We start from the raw sequence: 23,800 nt of genomic DNA on the forward strand, positions 1-23,800 counted from the left end.
AGATATTTTAAATAACTAATATATAATTTAAAAAATATATATAAAAAATATTATATGATTATCTATCTTTCATTTTAAAATTTATAATTTAATTTATATTAAAATAATATTTATATTATTACATTATATTTATAATAAAAATAATTTTTTACTGTTAAAAAATATTGATGTAATAAATAAAATGTAATTATTAATTAATATTTTTATATTTTTAAAGAGAAAAATATTTTTTTTATAATTTTATTTATTTTCACATTAAAATTTACTGTTGAATTTGTGTGGACCTATAGCTGCTAAGTATCAAGAGTATCAAGATTTGTTTATTGCTGATGCTGTTGAGTTAAGGCTTAATTTCCAGTATATCTCCTTTCAGCATGTTAAAAGGAATGCAAATAGTTTAGCTCATGCTCTCGCTAAGCTTGGACTTTCCACCATGGAAGATAATATTTGGATGGAAGGAGTTCCATCTACTGTTCAGACAATTGCTGTATCAAACATTCAATTTATTTCAATTTTCGTATTCCTCCTTTTTTTTTTTTAAGTTTCCCTTAATTTATAAAAAAAATCATAATACCAATAAAAAGAAATTTGTACTCATACCAACAATTAGGAGAACGAATATACTCCCCAAATTTAATGGTCCAATCTTAACCGTTCATCTAAAACTCAAACGATCAAAGCAGTGGGTCCAAGGTCCAAACCAATTGGACAACGGATTACATTACCTTACACAATCACAACTCCCACGTGGCGCGATGAAACCAACCAGTTGCTCAATCGCACGTGACTTCTCTTCCAGCTTTCCAAGCAAAAAGCAAAAGCGAAGGGCAATATCGTAATATAGACAGAAAGAAGAAAAATGAAAAGAATTGAGGGACTTTCATCGACGTTGACGCTGCACCAGATTTGCTCATCACTACGCTCTTGTATTAGAGAGGAAAACCAGAGAGAGAGAAAGACAAACACAGAGTGGAAAGAAAATAACATCATTTTCCTTTGAACCAAACGCTCCTCTCTTTCTCTTCTTCTCTCCCTGTTTCTCTTTGAATTTAGTTTTGTGTTTATGAAGTTTGGTAGAGCGGGAGAGAGAGGGTGAGATCGTGGTGAGTGAAATATCGCCGATTTTTACTGTTCCATCAGTTTCCCTTTTTATTTTTCCGTTTTTGCCCTTTGCTTTTACTCGCGTTATCTTCTTCGTATTCTTTCCCTGAGCTTTATTCGACGCGTAAAGTAAAGGTTTTCTCTCCATTTCTCTTCAAATCTACGTTTACAGTTCAGCTTCATTTCATGTCTTCTCTGCTTTTTCCCCCCCTTTTCTTGAGAAAAATAATACATTTGAAGTGATGAGGAGAAATTAGCTTTGCTTTGGAATTGATCAGTGAGATTTCTATTTCTATTTTGTAATTTAATGAATATAGTTGCTGTTTTTTTCTTTTCTTCAGAAAGGCAACGGCTAAATGCATGCAATTGGGGATTTAACCGACGAACATTGTTGTTAAATGCTATTTTTAGTAATAATATAATAATTATTTTTTAATTTTGGCTTTTTCATGAGTTGCAGAGCTCGAGATTTGAGGCAGAAAGATTGAGGTTGAAGTATATATCCCTTTCAGCCCGTTCAGTTCAGATCAGAGAGTACTCAGAGAAAGTGGGAAAACGACAGCGTTTTTCACTGGAGGAAGGAGAATACAGTCGATATTCAGAATTACCTTGTCTGCAGTGAATTGATGAACTGTGTCGACTGTCTTCTGACAATGACACGGTATTTGGCGGTATTTTTTTCTCTAAATTTTTCCGTATATATATACACATTGATACATGAGTGTATATGCATTTATGGTTTGTCTGAGAGGGAGAGAGATGTGGGTACGAGAGCGGGACCATGTCCTAGCGAAGGCACGAGCTTCATGTGTTAATGCAAGCTCATACGGGATTTCTCTTGCTTGGTTTTCAAGCATGGTAGGTGAAAAAGCTTTCTGCTATGACATTGCAATTGATAATTGTTGAAGGAAGAAAAAGAAATGTGATATGGGCTTTTGGTTTTAATCAAGGACTTTCCAATCATGATTACCCATGATTAATTCTTTCATTTTTTCCAATTTTAGTTGGTGTCTTTTTTGTATGATTTGGAATTTTGGATTATTACACACGATTTGTAGCTCACCTGCTGCAGTTTCGAGTTTTTATTTGTCGTTAGCTTTCCCGTTATTATTCCGTTTTCGCGATTGAAAGTAATTATTTTGGGTTGATATGACCCATAATTAGCATTTCATTGGTTGCTTATCTTTGGTATTAGTTGGGTGATAACCATGATTAACTTATAGTTGCCGATACTGCCAGAGCAGCAATGGACTTTCTATCTTTAGCCAAATTCAATAGCCTTGCCTTTAATATCTAAATCTGCCTTATATTTTAGGAAAGCAGGAGGAAATATTAGTATTTTGACTCTTAAGTGTTTGATTTTCGTTCTCAGAATTTGAAATTATGATAATTCTCGTCTAATTGTTGGTGGGTTTGAGAAGACCGAACGTGGAATATGAGAAACAGAGTCAACCTGAGGGAGTGAGCTGCCAAAGAAGGAGAAGATGCAAAGTGCTCGTGAGGAGAATATTCTTGTTTTGCTGAGGTTGAGGCCTTTGAATGAGAAGGAGATTGCAGCAAATGAAGTTGCAGACTGGGAATGCATCAATGACACCACCATCTTGTATCGAAACACCCTTCGTGAAGGCTCCACATTTCCATCTGCCTATACTTTTGGTAAGGACGTGCTTTAAAATATTTTTCAGTGTAAAATTTGAAATAATGCTACCAAAATACCGTCAAGGATTGGGTCTTAACTTAAGGTGCAATCCTATGAGTATCTAGTAGATCCTTTGAGCAATTCTCTATATTCTGGTAAAAATTTACTGGTGTTATGCAAACATTTAAATATTTCTGTATTCGTTCTGGATATGATATGCTTGGTTGGAGGTTATATTTCGTATATTTCTGTAATGCTTTGCTTAGACAAATCTGGGACTCTCAAAAATAGGGAACTCCGATCATAGTCACCACAATGGCAACTTGCTACCCTTTTACCATCCTGCAACTTATTAATGCGTTACTTTCTGAATATATGTAGTATAACCCACGGTAACCTGAAAATCACCGCCAACTGTTTGCTTACTCCTACTGTAGGATGAACAGATGCAGTCTGCTGTCAGATGTCATAGCACACTGAAAATACAGGACTACTTGCGCTTACTTTGTGCAAATAGCATTATTTCTTACGAATTTGATCTGTATACATGTGCATTGAACTATACCTTCAGCTGCTGGATTAACTTTCAAACTTTGGATTAAGTCACAGGACTAAGAACTCTTAACCAGCTTTTCAAAAGCAGTTCTTTTTTCTTTTTTTAAGCTTTTTCTGGTTAAAATATTTGATCTCTTTTTCTTGCCCTTGTTCTGGAAATAGACAAAGTATTTCGGAGTGACTACTCTACAAGGCAAGTGTATGAGGAAGGAGTACAGGAAGTGGCTCTTTCAGTTGTCAGGGGTATTAACTGTAAGTATAACTCGACTTTCTTGCTGCCTTTCACATTACTTGCCAAGAAATGTAGATGTTTTTCACCTCCATTTGTTTTTTCCAGCAAGCATTTTTGCATACGGGCAGACAAGCAGTGGAAAGACATACACCATGATGGGGGTAACTGAGTATACAGTAGCAGATATTTTTGACTATATGCATAGGGTAATAAAACTTTCTAATTTAGTATTGTTTAGTTCCCTTCTCAGTTTTCCAATCATTGTTTTTGTTTATAAATGTAGTTGATGTTGAAATTCTTGCCTTAATGTTATTGTTGCAGCATGAAGAGAGAGCATTTGTTTTGAAGTTGTCAGCAATTGAGATATACAATGAAGCTATTAGGGATCTCCTTAGCATGGATTCTACTCCACTTAGATTACTGGATGATCCAGAGGTGAAAGTCTTCCTCCCCCATCCTCTTCATTTTTTAGCAGATGAGTTGACAAGTTGCTCTAAAGTTTTCTTGCCTTGTTTAGAAAGGGACCATCATTGAGAAAGTTACAGAGGAAACACTGAAGGACTGGAGCCATCTAAAGGAGCTGCTTTCTGTTTGTGAAGGTAAAGTATTGCACTATGCCTGCCATTGTTTTTTGGTGTGTGTATATAATTATTTCATTGCATCCTTCCAGCTCAAAGACAGATTGGTGAGACCACCCTGAATGAGAAAAGCTCTAGATCTCATCAAATTCTTAGATTGGTACGCCAGTTCCTCTCCACTTCTGTTGTAGCTTTACTTGCTAGCAAGCATCTGCTTTGCTTAATTGGTTGGAGTTTCTGATGTTAACCCCTTCTCTTATTTATTATCTCAGACAATTGAAAGTTCTGCTCGTGAATTCATAGGCAAAGAAAACTCTACAACTCTTTCAGCAACTGTGGTATAGATCATTTCTTTTTTATTTTCATTTCAAAAATAATGAAGAGATGGTTTATTGATAATAGTAGGGAAGCCAAGGTAACATGTCTTTTGTGCAGAATTTTGTTGATTTGGCAGGAAGTGAGCGTGCATCTCAGGCATTATCTTCTGGGGCAAGATTGAAAGAAGGATGCCACATAAACCGTAGTTTACTGACTCTGGGAACTGTTATTCGCAAGCTAAGGTTGATTGTTTCTTCCATTTTTGGGGTAACTTTGTAAATTGCGATTAGTCCCTGCAATTTTTATAATACATGATGTATTGTATAAGGCAGTTTACTTGCTTCAGCTGCATTTTAGATTTTTTTGAACACAGCTGATGCCCTCTAAACAACACTGTTTTAATTTAGCAACTACCATTGACAAAAGGCAGTTGCTCGCAGCATTGTGTTCATTTTATTGAAATTTATCAACTTCAGGATTTCATTAAATTCCTATCAACGGGAAGCTAGATGATTCTTGCGTGTTGCCTATTACAATGCTTAACATTGCAGTGTGACACAGATTGTAATAAATATAGGAAGGTCATATAGTTATTGTGATTAGTGCAAATATTTTAAGGCCTTATAACCACAATTGACACACAAATGCTGCCAAATTGATCTTCATTGGGAGCTGTACTGCTAAGTGATATGAGATGGGTAATGCTCAAAACAATTTATTTACTACTATCTATACTAATAATGATGATGAGCTGCCTTCCTCTGTCACCTTCTCCCTCTGCAAGTATTTCTTTGCTGCTGTCCATAATTGAAACACTATAAAATGAGAGGATTGCACCTTATTTATCTCATCAACTTGGTTTTATACTGGATTCAGCAAAGGGAGACATGGGCACATCAATTATAGAGATTCTAAGCTGACACGGTTACTGCAGCCTGCTTTGGGTGGTAATGCTAGAACTGCCATTATCTGCACACTGAGTCCTGCTCGCTCGCATGTTGAGCAAACTAGAAACACTCTTTTGTTTGCTTGTTGTGCAAAAGAAGTTACTACGAAGGCACAGGTCAATGTAGTTATGTCAGATAAGGCACTGGTTAAGCATTTGCAAAGAGAGTTGGCTAGATTGGAGAGTGAGTTGAGAAGTCCTGCCCCTGCTACCTCAACCAGTGATTACGCAACATTACTTAGAAAGAAAGATCTTCAAATTCAAAAGGTAACTATTTGCGTTTGAAACTCATTTGCAAATAATTGTACACATGCTTATATATTTTCATAGACAATTTTAGAGAACTTTCTATGTTATAGTTGGCCATTTATTTTCTTTTCTAACTTTTAATTGGTTCCAATTAATTCTCAATGTATAAGGCATTGATACTTTCTTTATAGGCATTATGTGATGGGTTTTTATCAAAAGTTGGTCTTCCTGGATGATACACACATTTGTAGTTCTGTCATTTTTTGTGTCATGTTTAGCAGCTAGTATAGATATTTTGCACCCACTTTTTAGGTAAGCCACAACCGTGGAGCTAAAATTATACAGCCTGACAAAAAAACCAAATTGGCAAACATCAAGTTGGGATTTTAAATGAAGACAGGAGAAAAATGCAGTTTTCATAATATGTATGATTGCTTTGTCCAGCTTTATTGTAATTTGCTGAGTGAATGGCTAGCCTTGTCATTTTTTCACCCTGCTGTATGATTTGAGCTTATGAAACAGTGTAGATTTTTACGTTGATTACGTGAATTTCTACCATGCAGATGGAGAAGGAGATTAGAGAGTTGACCAAGCAAAGGGATCTTGCTGAATCCCGGATTGAGGATTTGCTGCGAATGATTGGACAGGATCAAACTTCAAGAAATGGGGTATATTTACTGCCTATTTATTTGGACTTTTAAGTAATGTAGACAATTCTTCTTCAACTGTTAACTCTTGCTTTATATTGGCAAATCAGGCTGTGATTGGCCCTCATCTTAATCAGCAAGCAGGGCGTACATGGGAAGATGAATATGGAGACAGTGGAAGCAACATGGAGGAGCCCTACCACCTACAGGATAGTACTGATGACCATTTTGTGTCTGATGATTCTTCATTGATGTCTATTGGAAAGAAGATTGTTAGATCCAATTCCTGTCAGAGTCTGGAGGATACTGCTATTGGACCTGCAGAATGTACTGATGACTACTGCAAGGAAGTTCAATGTATTGAAATGGATGAGGCAAGAAGAGATGGCAATTTTGAACTCCATTCCACATCAAACGGTGAAAATGAAGGAACATTAACTTTGACGATGTTTGGGGATGGTCCTGCAGCAGAGCAGCAACTATCAACTCCAGCAAATGGACATAGAGAAGTGAGTCACATTCAAAATGGTTTCACATATGACATGTTGGAGCATAGACTGCATGACGTACAAAGTACCATAGATGCTCTTGTCAATCCTGATCCTGAGGAAACATCTCCACAATCATCGGAAACTAATATGTCAAGTTCCAGGACTATGAACTTAACAAGGAGCTGGAATAGTAACGAGAATCTCATGACTGGCTCTTCTCCCTACTTTGGGAAGGCAGAACAAATTGGGAGCACCCCTCCAAATGGTTTTGAGAAAAGCTTTTCTGGGAGACCAGACAGTGTCCGAAGGAAGTTTCCTCCACTAAATTATGGTGCTGACACTGCAACGTTATCAAGAAATGATTCAGAGTCTTCTCTTGGCAGTGCCTACACAGATGATTTAAGATCACAGAGCATAAAAACTTCAGCAGATGGGGATATACCTAGCATCCAAGATTTTGTTGAAGGACTGCAGGAGATGGCCAAGCAGGAGTATGAGAAGCAACTAGTTGATAGTCAGGTGAGGGTTCATAACCATTTTTGGTCAGTCAGTCTCAGAAATTTCTTTTATGACATTGCTTGATTTCCACATGCTAGGTTTGGGAGACAGACCAAACAGCTCATACATTGGAGAAGAATGCAAAGGATGTGGGATTGGAACCCATGCATGAAGCATTAGAAAATTCTAGTGATTGGCCATTGGCATTTGAGAGGAAGCGGAGAGAGATATTTGAACTTTGGCAAACTTGCAACGTTTCCTTGATTCATAGAACTTACTTTTTCCTGCTCTTTAAAGGTGATCCAACAGATTCGGTGTACATGGAAGTGGAGCTTAGGAGACTTTCCTTCCTCAAGGAAACACTTTCTCAAGGGGATCATTCTGTGGGAGGTGGTCAGACATTCACATTTGCAACAAGGTTCTCTTCTCTTCTCTCTCTCTTTCTCTCTCTCTCTCTCTCCCCTGAAAATGTATGTTTTCATGAATCTTGCAGACTTTGAAAACGTTTTTCACGTAATGCATTCATCCTTTTCACGTAATGCATTCATCCATTTAAATTTCCTACATTTCTTTTTCGTTTTCTAAAGATCTCCTCCATTGTCTGCTGACAAGCTTAGATGATGAACCAGGAGGAGAAAAAAGTGAGAGAGCAAAAATAGGCAAATCAAAAGTGGCAAAATTCTCTCTCTTGTAAATTTGAACCAACCTTGTCATGCTGAATCCAAATATGTTTTCCATAGGGTTATTTACAGTTTTTCCATTTTTGCTTCTCTATTTTCTCCCACAGCTGCAAATGGCCTCCATAATTTGTGGATAGTTACAGTATTTGGTTACGGAAGAAGAAAATGAGGGTGAGAAGAGATGTGATATGGATGAGATTTGAAGGGTTGCAGTAAAAAAGTTCAAATGGTTTTGAATTCATTTTCTAAATCCAGTTGAAAAACTTTCAAGTTGTTCAGTAAATTATATCCATTTCTTGCACCATGGATTTTTTAAGCAGGCATATTTTCTCTTTGATTGTGTCCAATTATAAATCCCTCAACTCACCTGATATCTTAATCTGATTGATAGTGTCAAAGCCCTACACAAGGAGAGAGGAATGCTGAGCAAGCTGATGAGAAAGAGGTTATCAGAAGAAGAAAGAAAGAGAATATACCTGAAGTGGGGTATAGGGTTGAACTCAAAACGCAGGAGGCTACAGTTGGCTAACCGCTTGTGGAGCACCGCGAAGGATATTAACCACATCATGGAGAGTGCAGCCATAGTTGGAAAGCTGGTGAGGTTTGTAGAACAGGGGCAAGGTCTCAAGGAAATGTTCGGGCTTAGCTTCACACCCCCAAACACAAGGAGGAGGTCCTTGGGCTGGACATACAGCAAATCAACTCTTCTATAGATCATTCTTTGTGGTAACTGGCAAATGTATACTACTAGAGCGGCTGATTTGTTGAAGTGGGTTAGCCCATATAGCATTCTTTACATGATCCCCCAGGAAAAAAAAAAAAAAAAAGAATGATCCTGTGATTGTTAAGAGTTGTAAAAAATTATAGCTTGTATCATGTCCAAAGTTGAACTCTGGCTTTGCGCATATTGTTCATGTAGGTAGCTCTTTTTTTTTTTTTCTTTTTTTTTCTTTTTTGTCACCTGTTCTTATATTTTATTTTCCTTCATTTTTTTTTTAATGAAAAGTATCGACTGGTTCTATTTTCTAAACTTCAAATGCTTCAATTGAAATCTTATGAGATGAAGTTTTTTAAACGTAAGATAGTTTCTAAATTGGAAAAAAAGTTTGTTTTAGGTAAGCCAATGTTTTTATTGAAGATTTCAAAATTTCAAAAACTTACCATCAACTTACTAAAAATTGGTAAATTTGAAAGGTTCGGTACCTGACATTTCATTATAATTATTTTCACTGGTGACGTATAAATCAGGTATTATATCAAGATCACAACATCCATTTTTCCAAGTTTTGTCCACATCGTTGGACTTCAGAGTTGAAATAAAGGGGGGCAATTCATTGAACACTTGATGTACAACTAGCCATGTGTATTTCATACCGTCAAAATTTTTTAAAAATAAACAATGTTTATCTAAATTAAATTAATATTGATGTGTATTTCACTATATTTATGAACTGATATATATAAGTCCTTTCGCTGCTTCTCTTTGGATGGTAAATCCAATGGCAAACTGCCAAACCATGCGTACAAGTGAACGTTAAACAAGATGTCCCTGTTGGCTGTCGCCTTTCCAATTGGAAAGTGGCCTAAAAACGCATCGTTTTGTTCAAAGAAGATTGCGCTTCCTCTCTTAACAGAAGCTGCGATAACTGAGAAGGTTCCAGAGAGAGAGAAAATGAGTGTGTCAACCACGGCGTACCTAGCAAGGAGAGCAGCACAGAAGGAGAGAGTTCAGATCCCCTACCGTCGAGCTCTTAGAGATACTCTCAACTGGGCCGTCCACCGCCACCTCTTTTATCAAGATGTACATTTCCCTAATCTCAACATCTCATTCAGATCTCACTCTAATTCAGCTCTCACTTACGTAATTAACACTAAATTTTTTTTTTTATCAATCCAGGCTTCGAACCTCCGCGAGAAGTTCGACGCCAAAAAGCATGTGGTTCGTTCTCATTATTTAGTGAAATATTTGTTTTAATCACGAAAGCAGTTTTGGTAAGTTTGTAGAGTGAATATGCGGTTTCTATGAGCTTGCAGGAGGATCAGGACGCCATTGATAGAATGATTGCTGAAGGAGAGGCACAGTATAATAAGTGGCGGCATCCTGATCCTTATATTGGTAAAATAATTAGATGCTCGGATTTGCTTTTGATTCTTTTTCTGTTTTGCATTTTGATTCTCGGTTTCATTGGAGAATGATAACCTATGTTAAGGTGATTTGCAATTATGTTCAGGTCAGTTGTTTATAAATTCAAATTATGTGTTGCGGAAGATCGTTTTCATAGTTGGTGATAGCCTCTTATGTCTTTTCTATCAAGTCATGTGAAAAGTATCAGAAATTAAGAGGAGTGCCACAAGATGATGATCTTTCAACTCAATTTATATCTGATAATTGCTTGTGCAAGCCTGTCTTTGTAGCGCGCGCGCAAACACACATATAGAGGAAAGGTTTTATCCTCATTCAGCTCTGACCTAGAAAGCTTATTTTATATTTGGAAGGGTGTTGGAATAAGAGAATTCCTTGGCCAGTTTGCTGTCGTGTTGCAGCTTGCCATCGTCAGGTTTTCAGCCAAGCAGGAATCGGATAAATTGAAGAAAAATATTCTTTGTCTTCTTAAATGACTTCTCAAGTTGTGTCTACAACTTGGAATGGAGAGATTTTTTCTGTAATGATTTTTTGGTAAAGGACCACCGGATATTCAAGGACAGAGTCACTGATTATCCAAGTATATATGTTTGCATTTTTATGCTTATTGTTAAAATTTGTTGCAACGTTACCATAGTGCTCATAGTAAGATATGTGGTCTATTTAAATTATAAGAGCCTTTATGAGGTGTAGGTTTGAGGCCACAAATAAGTTATCTGTTAACAAAATTTTGAAAATGGCAAAATGCTTGTTAGAAAATTACCATGTAGCAAACGCATGCACTGAAATAAGATGTGTGTGTGTGTGTGAGAGAGAGAGAGACAGAGAGAGAGAGAGAGAGAGAGTGAAGACATTAGGATTACACTTGGTTTGGCATTGACCTATATGTGTTCACTGAGAGCCACCTGCTTTTTCTCCATAAAGGAGAAAAAGATTAGAATTGCTTATACAGATTAAGGTTTTCCTCTTTATACTAGAAAAATTATAAGCAGTCTCCCCTCATTCTCTTCTTTGTTGGGACCTTCATGTACAATAATTTTAGTTTAGGATACTTGGATCTCATCTTATTGGAACTATAATTTGATGGATGACTGCCTTTGGTTCTCTCTCTCTACTAGAAAAATTATAAGCAGTATCCCCTCATTCTCTTCTTTGTTGGGACCCATGTACAATAATTGTAGTTTAGGATACTTGGATCTCATCTTATTGGAACTATAATTTGATGGATGACTGCCTTTTGTTCTCTCTCTCTTTCTCTCTCTCTCTCTCTCTCTCTCTCTCTAGCATTAGAAAAAAAGCATGGAATGTTTGCCAAGGAGGTGAAACCAGGTACAAAGAGGAATTATTTCCATGAAAGGGAATCGATGAAATCTATTCATTCTTTCTTCTTTTTGTTTTAAGTGCATATAATTTACCTGTATGTGTTTGTGAGAGTGTGGCGTTTTATTGTGGTACTTTTCCTGTTAAAGCTGCTAATGTAGTTCTCTAACTCATTGATCTCATTTGCTTACAGTTCCTTGGGCTCCTGGTGGTAGCAAGTTCACTCGAAATCCAACTCCACCTTCTGGGGTAATTGACTAAAATATGCTCATCTTGTCTGTATACAATCATGTTATCTTTTTTTCACTTATTCATTCCCCTCCCTTTCTGCATGTTTTTGTTTAGGATGTCACTGAGTTGTTGTGATTAAAACCTTTATGTGCGTGGGTGTTTGTGGAAGTTAAATTTGTTGGCCTAAGTATTGCTTTGGTATTCTTCTTTCGTAGCTAAGATGTATGTGTGGAAATATACATTTCCTGGATAGTGTCATTTGTATTTACCATTTTAAATCAACATAGTTCAGGGATACATTGTTTGTCGCATGCCTTTGAACTTTATTTGGGGAACTTACATGTGGTTTTTCCTGCTGAAAGTGAATCTTATGAGATAATGAGATTAATGTTAAAAAAAGTTTGGATGTTGGTTATGATACAATCTCATTGTTGATAATCATCTTGTTTTTATGATTTCCATTCGTTCTTTAGGTGAATCTGAGTTTTTTTTTTTCTTTTGAGAAGTCCATTTTTTTATTCTTTAAGTATTGTAGTACTAGCGGCAAAAACAGCCAACATACTCTAGACAGGTAGGAAAGAAGGGGGAACAAACTTAATTAAGGTGAGGCTCCACCCACCGTTTATTTTTACTGTATGATGTGGTTCATGGATTTCCTGCAAGTTTCGACCTATAAGACAAAAATGAAACACTGGGTGGGTTAGTTTGGTAACCTCTTCAACCTTTAAATTAATAAAGTCAATATAAAACTGACTAAAGAGAATAGTATATGGAATTAACTAGGAAGAAGGATATCCCTTGCTATGATTATAGATCTTCTTATATCGACTTTAGATAGTGGTTACATTCTTATTTAGCGGTAGTATTGATAATCCAAAAATATAGGGATTGTTATCTTCAACTGAGGTTCTTCTATTTTGTTGGACTTCCTTAGAGTGGCTGAGCCATATGGCTGAATAAACTATGTGACATACTCTCTCATTCTGTTTGGACGAGTTTCATAGTGGTTGAACCATAGAACTGCATGAACCATGTTACTGAACCAACTTTTGGACGTATCAATTATTTGACCAAACAATATGGCCAAACCATGTAACCGAACCCAGTCGAATCATCTATCTGACCGAACGGAGTGGTTGAATCATATTTCCAAACTATGTATCTGGCTGAATGGACCATATGGACTATATGAACCGTGTTGTCTGAATGAACCATGCTACTTTGGGGTGATATATCACTGTGCTATTTCCATTTATATTTGTTATTGCCTCTGTGAAATTCAGTGTCAGAACTAAGCAGTAGTTGATATTTGGGGGTAACCTAGTTGATATTTGGGGGTAACCTAGTTTATATATGGGTATAAATATTCATCAATGTATTTTGCTTTCTAATCTGCATATTTTAATTTTTTTTCCCCTCATTAATTCTGATATTTTGTGGGCATTGCAGATTGAGATAGTTTATGACTATGGTCGAGAAGATAATGATTAATTCTGCATATATTTTCGTAGTAGAAATAAATGTTAGCCCTACAGTCAATTGCTTGGCACACTATTACCAATAAATTTAGGTGTGAGCTTGTACAAAAGGTGCGAGCTTCTGGTTTCTGTAATATATTTTCTTTCTCCCTATTTCAGTTTCATTAAAGAAAAAGAGTCTCAGATAGTGAAGGACCGATACTCAAATTCTTCAAAAGAGTTTGGGATTTCTAAGTAAAAATCATACAACCGCCTGGCATGATAAGACGGGTGACGATCTATGACAAGGTGTGATGACCTGTTGACGGGGTAATTTGCTAAAGGGTAGACTTGCTAGAAGGAAGGGCTGACCTGCCTAATGGAAGTAGGGTGGAGGAAGGCAGGTCTGATGATAGAAGGGTTGAAGTGCTTGGGATGTTCGTAGGGCTAGTGAAGCCCGGATGCTCGTCAAGGCAGTCCGGTTGTCCAGAAGCTCGGATGCTCGGAAGCTTGCAACACAGAAAGAAAAGTCTGGAGGCTCGAAGACTCTCTAAGGCTTGAAGAGCTCGGAAGCTCAGAAGGCTGGAGGGCGAGAGTAGCTCGGAAGCCTGAGGACTCGTCAGGGCAAGAGTAACTCGGATGCGGAAGTTTAGAATGTCCAGAAGCTCAGAATGCACGGATTCTTCAAAGTGCTTAGAAGGCCTGATGCACTGATTCTTTAACGTGGTCGGAACGTCTGAGAGGATTAAAAGGAACTACGACGTTTGATTTTTTGCCTTCATTTAAAAGAAATGAGGGTTTTTCAGTCTTTTACATTGTGCTGCCAAGATCGTTGAGTCTGCTATTTAAGGAGCAGACGTCCCTCTGTTTTGAGTGTGAGAAGTGTGAAAGGTGCGCAAAGTGAAAAACTCTGTGATTGTTGTTTTTCTCTGCCATTATTAATTTGTAATCAAGCTTGTGCTCCTGTGTGGTTGTTCTTTCTTTGTAATTTTTTGTAAATAAAGGATTCCCTCTTTCGAGACGTAGGACGATCCACAAACATTGATTCGAATTCGTAAAACTCTCTGTGTTTTTTTTTTTATTTTCTTATTTTCCGTTATGTCGCTCACTAGAGATCGGAGTTACGATATCAGAGTAACTACAAGTGGTTCCAGAGCATAGTTTGTGAGCGGGGAGGTTCATCGCCGATCAATTTTCTTGAAGTCTAATTGAGAAAAGAATGGCGTCGACAATGTAGAAACTTGATGTTGAGAAGTTTGATGGGAGAGGAGATTTGCTCTGGAAAGAAAAGATCGATATAAGTCTCAAGATCATGGAGCTAGGTTCATCGCTGGTCAATTTTCTTGAAGTCTAGTTGAGAAAAGAATGGCGTCGACAATGTAGAAACTTGAAGTTAAGAAGTTTGATAGGAGAGGAGATTTGCTCTGGAAAGAAAAGATCAATATAAGTCTCGACATCATGGAGCTGCAAGATGCTCTCAATGATGATCCAGAAACATGGAATCTTGAGGAAGAAAATGAATCAAAGGAACCCAAAACTTCAGTCCAAAAAAGAATCATTTCTTTAACTCTAAAAATCTCGAAATCTTTTGGGCTGCTTTAATAATCATCTCAGAGTAAGATCCAAAGAGAAAGAGATTGGGGAGCCGGCCTAATGGTCAAGAAGAGAGAAGTAAGAAGGTCATCTAATGGTCAAGAAGAGAGAAGTAAGAAGGTCAGGAACTTGATAGTTTTGTGTCTCTTGGATTAGATTTTCAAAAAAATGATACATGAAAAGGCTGCTTTTGGAATCTGGAGACTTCTGGAGAAACTCTATTTGGAACAATCTTTACCCAACAGAATGTACCTGATGCAGAGGTTTCAGGCTTCAAGATGGACGAGGGCAAAACCATGAGAAACTCTATTTGGAACAATCTTTACCTAACATAAATGTATCTGATGCAGAGGTTTCGGGCTTCAAGATGGATAAGGGCAAAACTGATGCGGAACCCTATGGCACAAGTCTCAAGCCCACACGCACAAGTAGATATGAAATCCAAAAATTTGATAAACCCACCTCCTATGGCACCCCAAACTTAGAGAAGCTGAAACACTAATGATCGAAGGATTTAGATGAGAATCTGACAAACGCCACAACGAATAGTTGATAAGTAAGCCAAGATTCCTGGTGCAATTGATGAAAGCAAATCCTCACTCTCACTCAAAGCAATACACGCCAAAGGCATGAGAAGAATTCTGAAATTTTGATTAAAAAGCTGCCTCTTACAATTGTTTCTTATCCTTATATACTAAGGAGAAAAACAAATAAAACCCTAAGACACTCTTCTTGGACCTGACTTAAACACATAAGGCCCAAACCCAATCACACACTAAAATAACACATAAGTATTAAAACATAAGCCCAAAACATGGCCCAACACTCTAAAACTTAAAAGATAAAGTATGGCCAGAATACAAGCCCAAATAAAGCTAAAATAAAACAAGTGTTAAATAATAAAAATATAGCAAGCCCATCATAACAAAGCTGAATCTTCACAAAAGTCTTACTTGATCTTCACTTTAGGCTTCCCTTTGTGTAGTTTTAGCCCATAGGTTTGATTAGGCTCCCTAAGCTTATGATTGCAAGTGTTGCACCAAATCAGTCCCATATGAGTTGAAGCACTCCCCAAATATGTATGGATCATATGAAAATGATTTTGAACTCCTTTTAGATCCATTTGAATGACATAAGTTTGCTCCACACCATAACCATTGTTAGAAATTTGCCCTATTGGATCTGTATCATTCTCTCCTTCTTTAGAAAAGATTCGTCCTCGAATCTTGCTGATATTTATGTCAAAAAGGGAAGCTTTAGGAACCCATGTATCTTCAAAGACCTCCTTTTGAATAGGTGGAAATAGGATAAAACTTTCGTCATGAATGTTTTCATCAACAACCTGCACATCAAGAACAAATGAACTAGGCATAAAAATATTAGTCATAGAAAGATCTTGTGGATGTGACCCATTCTCCTCTACAACTTCCAAAACAGTCTCATTCACCTCCTCCACCTCATCAATCACGTGCTGCCCATGTCCATCATCATTCACAACCTCTTCTATGAGTTCATTGATGGAATTTTCAACAACAGCTACATTAGATTCATGCATTACAACTTCCTCTTCAATTTCAATCTCAATGGAAGTTGAGATTGGAACTTTAGCCTCTTCTTTCTCCTTTTCATTCTCCACCTTCCCTCCTTGAACTAGTCTTGATTCTTTCCCAGCCTCTTTACCCTCAAACTCACTCTTTTCTCTCATCTTTTCCGCAGAATTCAAGCTTTCACTCCTCTTTGTGGCCAAGGCCGAAGCCTCCCTCTCCCTCTCCAGCATCTTTATTTGATCAACATATACCTCTTGAGGTGAGTGAAGGAGTACTTGTTATTGAACCCATCATGTTGCACCTTTCTATCATGTTGCCACGGTCTATCCAACAACATATGGCTTGCCTGCATAGGTACCACATCACATAAGATCTCATCCTTGTACCTACCAATAGAAAATGGTATAACCACCTGGTGCGTAATCCTAACCTCTCCACAATCATTCAACCATTGCAATCTATATGGCTTAGGGTGTTTAATAGAAGTCAAGCCCAATTTTTTCACCATATACACACTAGCCACATTTGTGCAACTACCTCCATCAATAATGAGAGTACACACTTTTCCATTAACCAAACACCTAGTGTGAAATATGTTTTCCCGTTGTTCTAGGCTTTCTTCCTTAACCTGCATATTCAGAGCACGCCTAGCAACAAGCATCTCACAATGTGCAGCAAGCAACACATTATGAACCAACACATCCGAATCATCACAGTCGTTATTGCAATTAGGAGTTTTTTGAGGTATTTTTGTAGAAGTGGAAGCTTGTGAGACATTCAAACTCTTCATAGTTTCAGTCAACCTCTCAAGAGTCTTATTGAGCCTTTGTAACTCACCAGTGACTGACTTCTTAAAGAGCTTATAATCGTTACCCATATTCGATTCACTTCCATCAGTACGATCCACCACATTCTTGTCTTTACTTATCCTACCTTAAATCAACAAAGAACAAAAAGAACTAGCAAATATTGTGTTAAAAAAAGTACTCAAGTGTTTGCACTCTTACCATTCTTTTGCTGATTTTTCAATTGCACTTCAGAAACTAAGGTCAACCAACCAACCACAAGGTGCGTTTAATGAAACAAAGAAGAAAACCTAAAGATAGAAGGAAGTGTGCAAAAAAACTAGAAAGAAGACATTGACAATTTGGAAAGTAACACACGAACTAGGCTTTATGCTACTTGAAAAATATCACCTAGAGTATAGACCCAAGCAAACAATACTCCAGCAATGTCAAGAAAACAAAAGCAAGTTTAAACCAAAAAAGAAACTTAGAATTCAAATAAAAAAAATGAACCTGAATAAAAGTTTGAATTTAATTCACTTCAAAGCAAATTAAATATGGATCTATATAAATCTACCCAAAAAGAAAAGTTTCAAAACTCCACAAATAGAATCAGAAAAGAAAAATGTAAATTTCACTCAGATCAGAAACATGGACGAAAATTCTGGTCTTAAAAGAAGGATTTGACATCAAATCGATTTAGATGCAGTTGCCTTAAATGTGCACCTTAAGAAATAGGCAGATTTCTTTTGTCTCCTAATCTGGATTCAACCCAATTCAAAATTCAAACTTGATTCCCATAAACTATAGCAATCAATTGAGATAGGTAAGGAAATATAGATGAAAAAGGAAACATATCACAATTTCGGCCAAATCAAGATAAATATGGCAAAGGCGATTTTTTTTTTTCGTTTTTTTTTTTTTGGATTTCAAATTTTCTTCCAAAAGAGATTATGTGATAATTTATCAAGAAGGTGCAGCCATTAATACAAAAGCTTTCACCGAAATCAATAACGAAAAAAAGAAAACTCAAAAAAATAACTCTAGATCTTGAGATAAATAAGAATTTACCTCACTTTGGCTCTGATACCAACTGATGCGGGATCCTATGGCACAAGCCTCAAACCCACACGCACAAGTAGATATGAAATCCAAAGATTTGATAAACCCATCTCCTATGGCACTCCAAACTTAGAGAAGCTGAAACACCAATGATTGAAGGATTTAGATGAGAATCTGACAAACGCCACAACGAATAGTTGATAAGTAAGCCGAGATTCCTGGTGCAATTGATGAAAGCAAATCCTCACTCTCTCTCAAAGCAATACACGCCAAAGGCATGAGAAGAATTCTGAAATTTTGATTAAAAAGCTGTCTCTTACAATTGTTTCTTATCCTTATATACTAAGGAGAAAAACAAATAAAACCTTAAGACACTCTTCTTGGACCTGACTTAAACACATAAGGCCCAAGCCCAATCACACACTAAAATAACATATAAGTATTAAAACATAAGCTCAAAACATGGCCCAACACTCTAAAACTTAAAAGATAAAGTATGGCCAGAATACAAGCCCAAACAAAGCTAAAATAAAACAAGTGTTAAATAATAAAAATATAGCAAACCCATCATAACAAAGCTGAATCTTCACAAAAGTCTTACTTGATCTTCACTTTAGGCTTCCCTTTGTGTAGTTTTAGTCCATAGGTTTGATTAAGCTCCCTAAGCCTATGATTGCAAGTGTTGCACCAAATCTGTCCCATATGAGTTGAAGCACGCCCCAAATATATATGGATCATATGAAAATGATTTTGAACTCCTTTTAGATTCATTTGAATGACATAAGTTTGCTCCACAACATTGTTAGAAATTTACCCTATTGGATCCGTATCTTAAAACCATTGAGGAGAACGTGAACGTTTTCTAGAAGATGTTGTGCGACTTGCAGAATTTGCAGGTTAAGATGGAGGGAAATTTTCAAGTAGTATATCTATTGAATTCTTTGCATGTTCCTCATGAACAGTTGAGGGAGGTTTTGAAGTATTCAAGAACTAGTATTGCGGCTAAAAAGGTGAAGACTGCAGAAGGTCCAAAGAAGCAGAACTTAATGCTCGAAAAGGTACAAGAAATCAAGGTGAAGGTCTGGTAGGGAAGATCGGAGCATAGAGACAACAAGAATAGGGACAAGAACAAATCGAGGGCAAGATTAAAGTCCAAAAGTAAAGCAAAATGCTGGTATTGTGGCAAGAAAGACCATTTCAAGAAGGAGTGCTGCTCGAGGAAAAACAATAAAAAAGGTTCTCAAAATGAGAATGGTAAAGCAGCAATTGCAAACAACAATATGCAAGATTTTAAAGTTTTGACGGCAGAAACTCTAGAGGTATTGTCCAGAGTCAGAAATTAAAGAAAAGTAGATATTGGATTCATGCTGTACATTCCACATGACCTCGAGAAAAGAATGGTTTGCCACATTTGAAGAAAAAGATGAAGGCAGAGTCAAGATGGGAAACAACACAACCTGCGATATTAAAAGAGTCGAAACATTATGGATCATAATGCATGATGGCATGACTGTGATGTTAACTCAAGTGAGGTATATTCTTGAATTCAAAACAAATCTTATTTCTTTTGGTGCACTTGAATTGCAAGACTGTTGGTACAAGGCTCAAAAGCTATAATGAAGATTGTCAAAGGCTGCAGAGTTATCATGAAAAGAGAGCTCTGATAGAAGGTCTATATGTTTTGCAAGGCAAAACAGTTTTTGGTGAAGGAAATCCATCCGAGGCTACTCAGGATCAAATCTGCCTTTGGCACAGCAAGTTTGGACACGAGTCAAAAGGAAATGGAGACTCTAGTCAAAAAGGGTCTGCTTCAAGGTACCAATCTATCATCTCTAAATTTATGTGAAAATTGTGTTTTTGGTAAATTTCATAAGTTGTTCTTTGAGACTGGAAAGCATACAACAAAGGGAATTCTTGACTACATTCACTCAGACCTATGGGATCACTAAACGTTCCTTTTTCTCTATCAAAGTGTCAGTATTTCATCTCCTTTATTGATGATTACTTGAAAAAGATCTGGATTTACTTTCTAAAATCAAAGGATTAAGCCTTTGAGAAGTTTGTAAGAAGTTTGTGGAATGGAGATGCTTAGTGGAGAATCAAACAGAAAAGAAGATCAAGACGTTGAGGACAAACAATGGTCTTGAATACTGTAATCAAAAGTTTGATTCATTTTGCAGGAAGCAGGGAATTCGAATGCACATGACATGTGCTTATACACCACAGTAGGATGGTGTTGCAAAAAGGATGAATAGGACAATAATGGAAAAGGTCCGAAACTTGCTCGTGAGTCGGGTCTGTTAGATAGCGTCTGCAGAGTATATGCAATCATCTCTATTGTGATAGGCTGTAGACTGGACTTTCAACTTAATCTTAGGGATTGCATAATCATAGGCTTGATTTTCCTTCCTGCTTAAATATCATCTCGCATGTATAAATAAGTTGTAATCTCTGTGATCATAGGCATCCTTCTCTCTCGGGTTGTAATCACGACCTGTAAGCAAGTCGGGTCTGTAAGCTGAAAGTCCGGTCTGCAGCATATCGTAGCTCTTTGATCACAGAGGTATAGTATATGGCATTGATAGAAGCCATTAAAGAGGAAATCTGGTTAAAAAGTCTGGCGGAGGAGCTCGGGTTCAAATAAGAGACAGTGGAGGTGTTTTGTGATTCTCAGAGTGCCATCAGTTTGTCAAATAATAACGTGCATCATGAAAGAACCAAATACATAAATATCATATTGCACTTCCTTAGAGATTTGATATTTAAAGGCATTGTTAAGGTTTTAAAAATCCATATAGAACCCTGTAGATGCACTCATCAAGATTTTATCGGTTGACAAGTTCAAAAGGACGTTGAGCTTGTTAAAGCTGACCGAAAAATGAAGAAGGTCAAGACGAAGAAGAAATGAGGATTCTGAGTTGAAGAAGTTCAAGTAAGGTGGAGAAATTGAAAGACTGATGCTCAAATTCTTCAAAAGAGTTTGGGACTTTTGGGTAAAAACAGAGAGAGATCAGACGACTAGTTGATGGCCTAGCAGATGATAAGACGAGGTGACGACCTATAATGAGGTGTGACGACCTGTTGATGGGGTAATTTGCTGAAAGATAGACCTGCCAGAAGGAAGGGTGACCTGCCTAATGGAAGCAAGGCTGAGTAAGGCAAGCCTGATGAAAGAAGGGTTGAAGTGCCCAGGATGCTCGCAGGGCTGGTGGAGTCCAGATGCTTGTTAAGGCAGACCTATTGTCCAGAAGTTTGGATGCTTGGAAGCTTGGAAGCTTGTAAGGCAGAAAGGAAAGTCCGGAGGCTTGAAGACTCGCTAAGACTTGAAGAGCTCGGAAGGCTGGAGGGCAAGAGTAGTTCGGAAGCTTGAGGACTTGTTAGGGCAATAGTAGTCCGGATGCAGAAGTTCAGAATGACCAGAAGCTCAGAATGCACAGATTTTTTAAAGCGTTTAGAAGTCGATGCACTGATTCCTTAAAATAGACGGAACATTTTAGAGGATTAAAAGAAACAATGATATTTGATTTCCTACTTTCATTTAAAAGAATTGAGGGGTTTTTCAGTATTTTACTTTGAGGGGCTAAGGTCGTTGAGTCTCTTGTTTAAGGAGCAGACGTTCCTTTGTTTTGAATGTGAAAAGTGTGAAAGGTGCACCAAAGTGAAAAGTCTTGTGATCATTGTTTTTCTCTTCTATTGTTTGCTATTGTTGATTTGTAATCGAGTTTGTGTTAATGTGTGGTTATTTTTTTCTCTTCTATTATTTGCTATTGTTGATTTGTGATCGAGTTTGTGTTAATGTGTGGTTATTTTTTCTCTATAATTCTTCGTGAATAAATGATTCCCTCTTCCGAAACATAGGACGATTTATAAGGATCAATTTGAACTCGTAAAACTTTCTATATCTTATTTTTTTTATTTTTTTGTTTTCCGTTACGTGGTTCATCAAAAATTGTAATTACGGTATCAGAGTAACTACCGATAGAATTACTATTTCCGCCCTCCACCCGGTAGAATTACTATTTCCGCCCTCCACCCCCAATTCCGTTTCTCTCTCAGAAATGATTAACGGACTCTGTGTGTCCCTCTCTCTATAGTCTATATACCATTCTCCTTGTTAAATTGAAGCACTGATATTCTATCTGAAGCTGCTTCTTTATTGCTATTGCAGATTGAGATGATCCATGTGTTACTCCAAAAGATCATGAGCGACTCCCATGTCGTCTTTATGTTTATTGCAAGAAGGCAAATTATAGACACTACGAGATATTTCACTGCTTTATATTTGGTTTTCTCTCAAGAAAGGGTATTGTGTTGAAGAAAGATAAAAAGAATTCTTTTAACCTTTGATTGACATGATTCATTTTGTAATATATATATAATTATATAAGATTTTAATTTTTTTTAAATTTAATAATTTTTAAATTAAAAAGAGTTGAATTCTTTCTTTTTAAATAAGATAATTAATATAAAAGAAATCAATTAAATTGAATTATTGTAAAATTTGATGTGAATAAATTTTTATTTTTCTTTTGATTTAATTTATTATTTCAGAAAATTGCCATTGGATTGTAAATGGATACTGTGGTCTGGATTCACCTTTGTCTCTTTGATCGGAACGCTGCTTAGAATAAGGAAAAAAGTAAACCCTGCAATGTAAATATACAACGACTCTTATCTGTTGAGTCACACTGTAAGCAAGAGATCCACGCACGATGACTGATTGTTCCGCCAATTTCCAATTCTGAATTTGTCGTGTCTGTTACGAATTCAAAAGCTTACGTTATCTAATTTCGGGTGTTTGACATTACTGTTAGAAAAAAAAGGCTTATTGAAAATTATTTTAACATAATTTAGGTATAAAGGCATTAAAGTAATAGAACAGTTTTTCTCAAATTATTTATTTTAAACATCTAAAAGTTGTGCTTTTTCTAAAATGCACATTTCTAGCTTTCCAACTCCTCCCAACTCAATGCCAAATAGGTCTTTATCTAATCAAATCCAGTCAACACCTTTCCCTTGTCAAACATCCCATAAACAATAAAATAAAACAAAACACAAAACATGTAATCCACCATTTCCAATCCCCCCCTAAAAATAAAAAAAATTGGTAAGCTAAGCCTGCTTTGGCTTGGAACTTCTCTAGGCACCCATCAAGCTATTTTAATACTCATTTGATCATAACATCTTCCTTCATGCACTGCATCTCATCACCATACCCACAAACAAAAAAGCACTTACATCGACATCCCATCCGGCGAATATGGATGACAAGGTGAGGAAGACCAACCACCGGAGAGCTGCCACTGTACATGCAATAACATTGCAGATTAGTGGGTCTCTAGTTACAATGGTGATGCTGTTATGGGCGATTCGTAATGGCTTCAAACTTGCTACAAATTCTAGCAGATATAAAGGCGTTAGTGATTGGGCTTTTCACATTGGAGTTGTAACAATGCTCCTGGGTTCCTTGTTTCTGATTCTTGGGATTCCAATTCTAGCTGATTTGTTTCTAAATTTGTCAGAACAATTGCAGGAGGAAGCCGGATTTCATAAAGGTAAGCAATACAGATATTAACGCAACTGTCTTGTTCAGTATGTTCTTTTGAGATAATTTTTGTTTTTTCAATGTGATTTCTTTTCCTCTATCTTTGTAAGTGAGGTAGTAGGACAAAAAGATTTTCATTAAAGAGCTATAATACTTGCCCACGGGCTTTAAACTATCGGAACA

At 36.8% G+C, this 23,800-nt stretch overlaps 2 protein-coding genes across 10 annotated transcripts; both read left to right on the forward strand.

Moving 5' to 3' along the window:
* The first annotated feature begins 890 nt into the window (after positions 1-890).
* LOC110626512 (kinesin-like protein KIN-7E) lies at positions 891-8,839 on the forward strand. Of its 7 annotated transcripts, none has more exons than XM_021772444.2 (15): positions 891-1,378; positions 1,562-1,772; positions 2,474-2,757; positions 3,458-3,547; positions 3,633-3,733; positions 3,849-3,962; positions 4,045-4,126; positions 4,198-4,265; positions 4,378-4,443; positions 4,541-4,665; positions 5,300-5,636; positions 6,182-6,286; positions 6,376-7,275; positions 7,353-7,672; positions 8,326-8,839. In XM_021772444.2, exons 3-15 carry the CDS (start codon positions 2,586-2,588, stop codon positions 8,645-8,647), a joined length of 2,802 nt encoding a protein of 933 aa, XP_021628136.1. In that variant the 5' UTR covers positions 891-1,378; positions 1,562-1,772; positions 2,474-2,585; the 3' UTR covers positions 8,648-8,839. The 7 variants fall into 7 exon arrangements, with proteins under 7 accessions (XP_021628136.1, XP_043818001.1, XP_021628137.1 ...); XM_043962066.1 differs by having other exon boundaries at positions 2,523-2,757; XM_021772445.2 differs by having other exon boundaries at positions 1,562-1,762.
* A 577-nt stretch (positions 8,840-9,416) lies between these two features.
* Positions 9,417-23,324, forward strand: LOC110625912 (NADH dehydrogenase [ubiquinone] 1 beta subcomplex subunit 9). 3 transcript variants are annotated; one of them, XM_021771605.2, is made up of 7 exons: positions 9,417-9,735; positions 9,832-9,873; positions 9,969-10,050; positions 11,362-11,406; positions 11,591-11,646; positions 22,241-22,375; positions 22,624-23,324. In XM_021771605.2, the coding sequence occupies exons 1-7, from the start codon at positions 9,478-9,480 to the stop codon at positions 22,642-22,644; spliced, it is 639 nt and encodes a 212-aa protein (XP_021627297.1). In that variant the 5' UTR covers positions 9,417-9,477; the 3' UTR covers positions 22,645-23,324. The 3 variants fall into 3 exon arrangements, with proteins under 3 accessions (XP_021627297.1, XP_021627298.1, XP_021627299.1); XM_021771606.2 differs by lacking the exon at positions 11,362-11,406 and having other exon boundaries at positions 9,421-9,735; XM_021771607.2 differs by lacking the exons at positions 11,362-11,406; positions 22,624-23,324 and having other exon boundaries at positions 9,421-9,735; positions 22,241-22,461.
* Positions 23,325-23,800: the final 476 nt, after the last annotated feature.

This window comes from Manihot esculenta, chromosome 11 (genome assembly GCF_001659605.2).
Source record: "Manihot esculenta cultivar AM560-2 chromosome 11, M.esculenta_v8, whole genome shotgun sequence".
Taxonomy (NCBI): domain Eukaryota; kingdom Viridiplantae; phylum Streptophyta; class Magnoliopsida; order Malpighiales; family Euphorbiaceae; genus Manihot; species Manihot esculenta.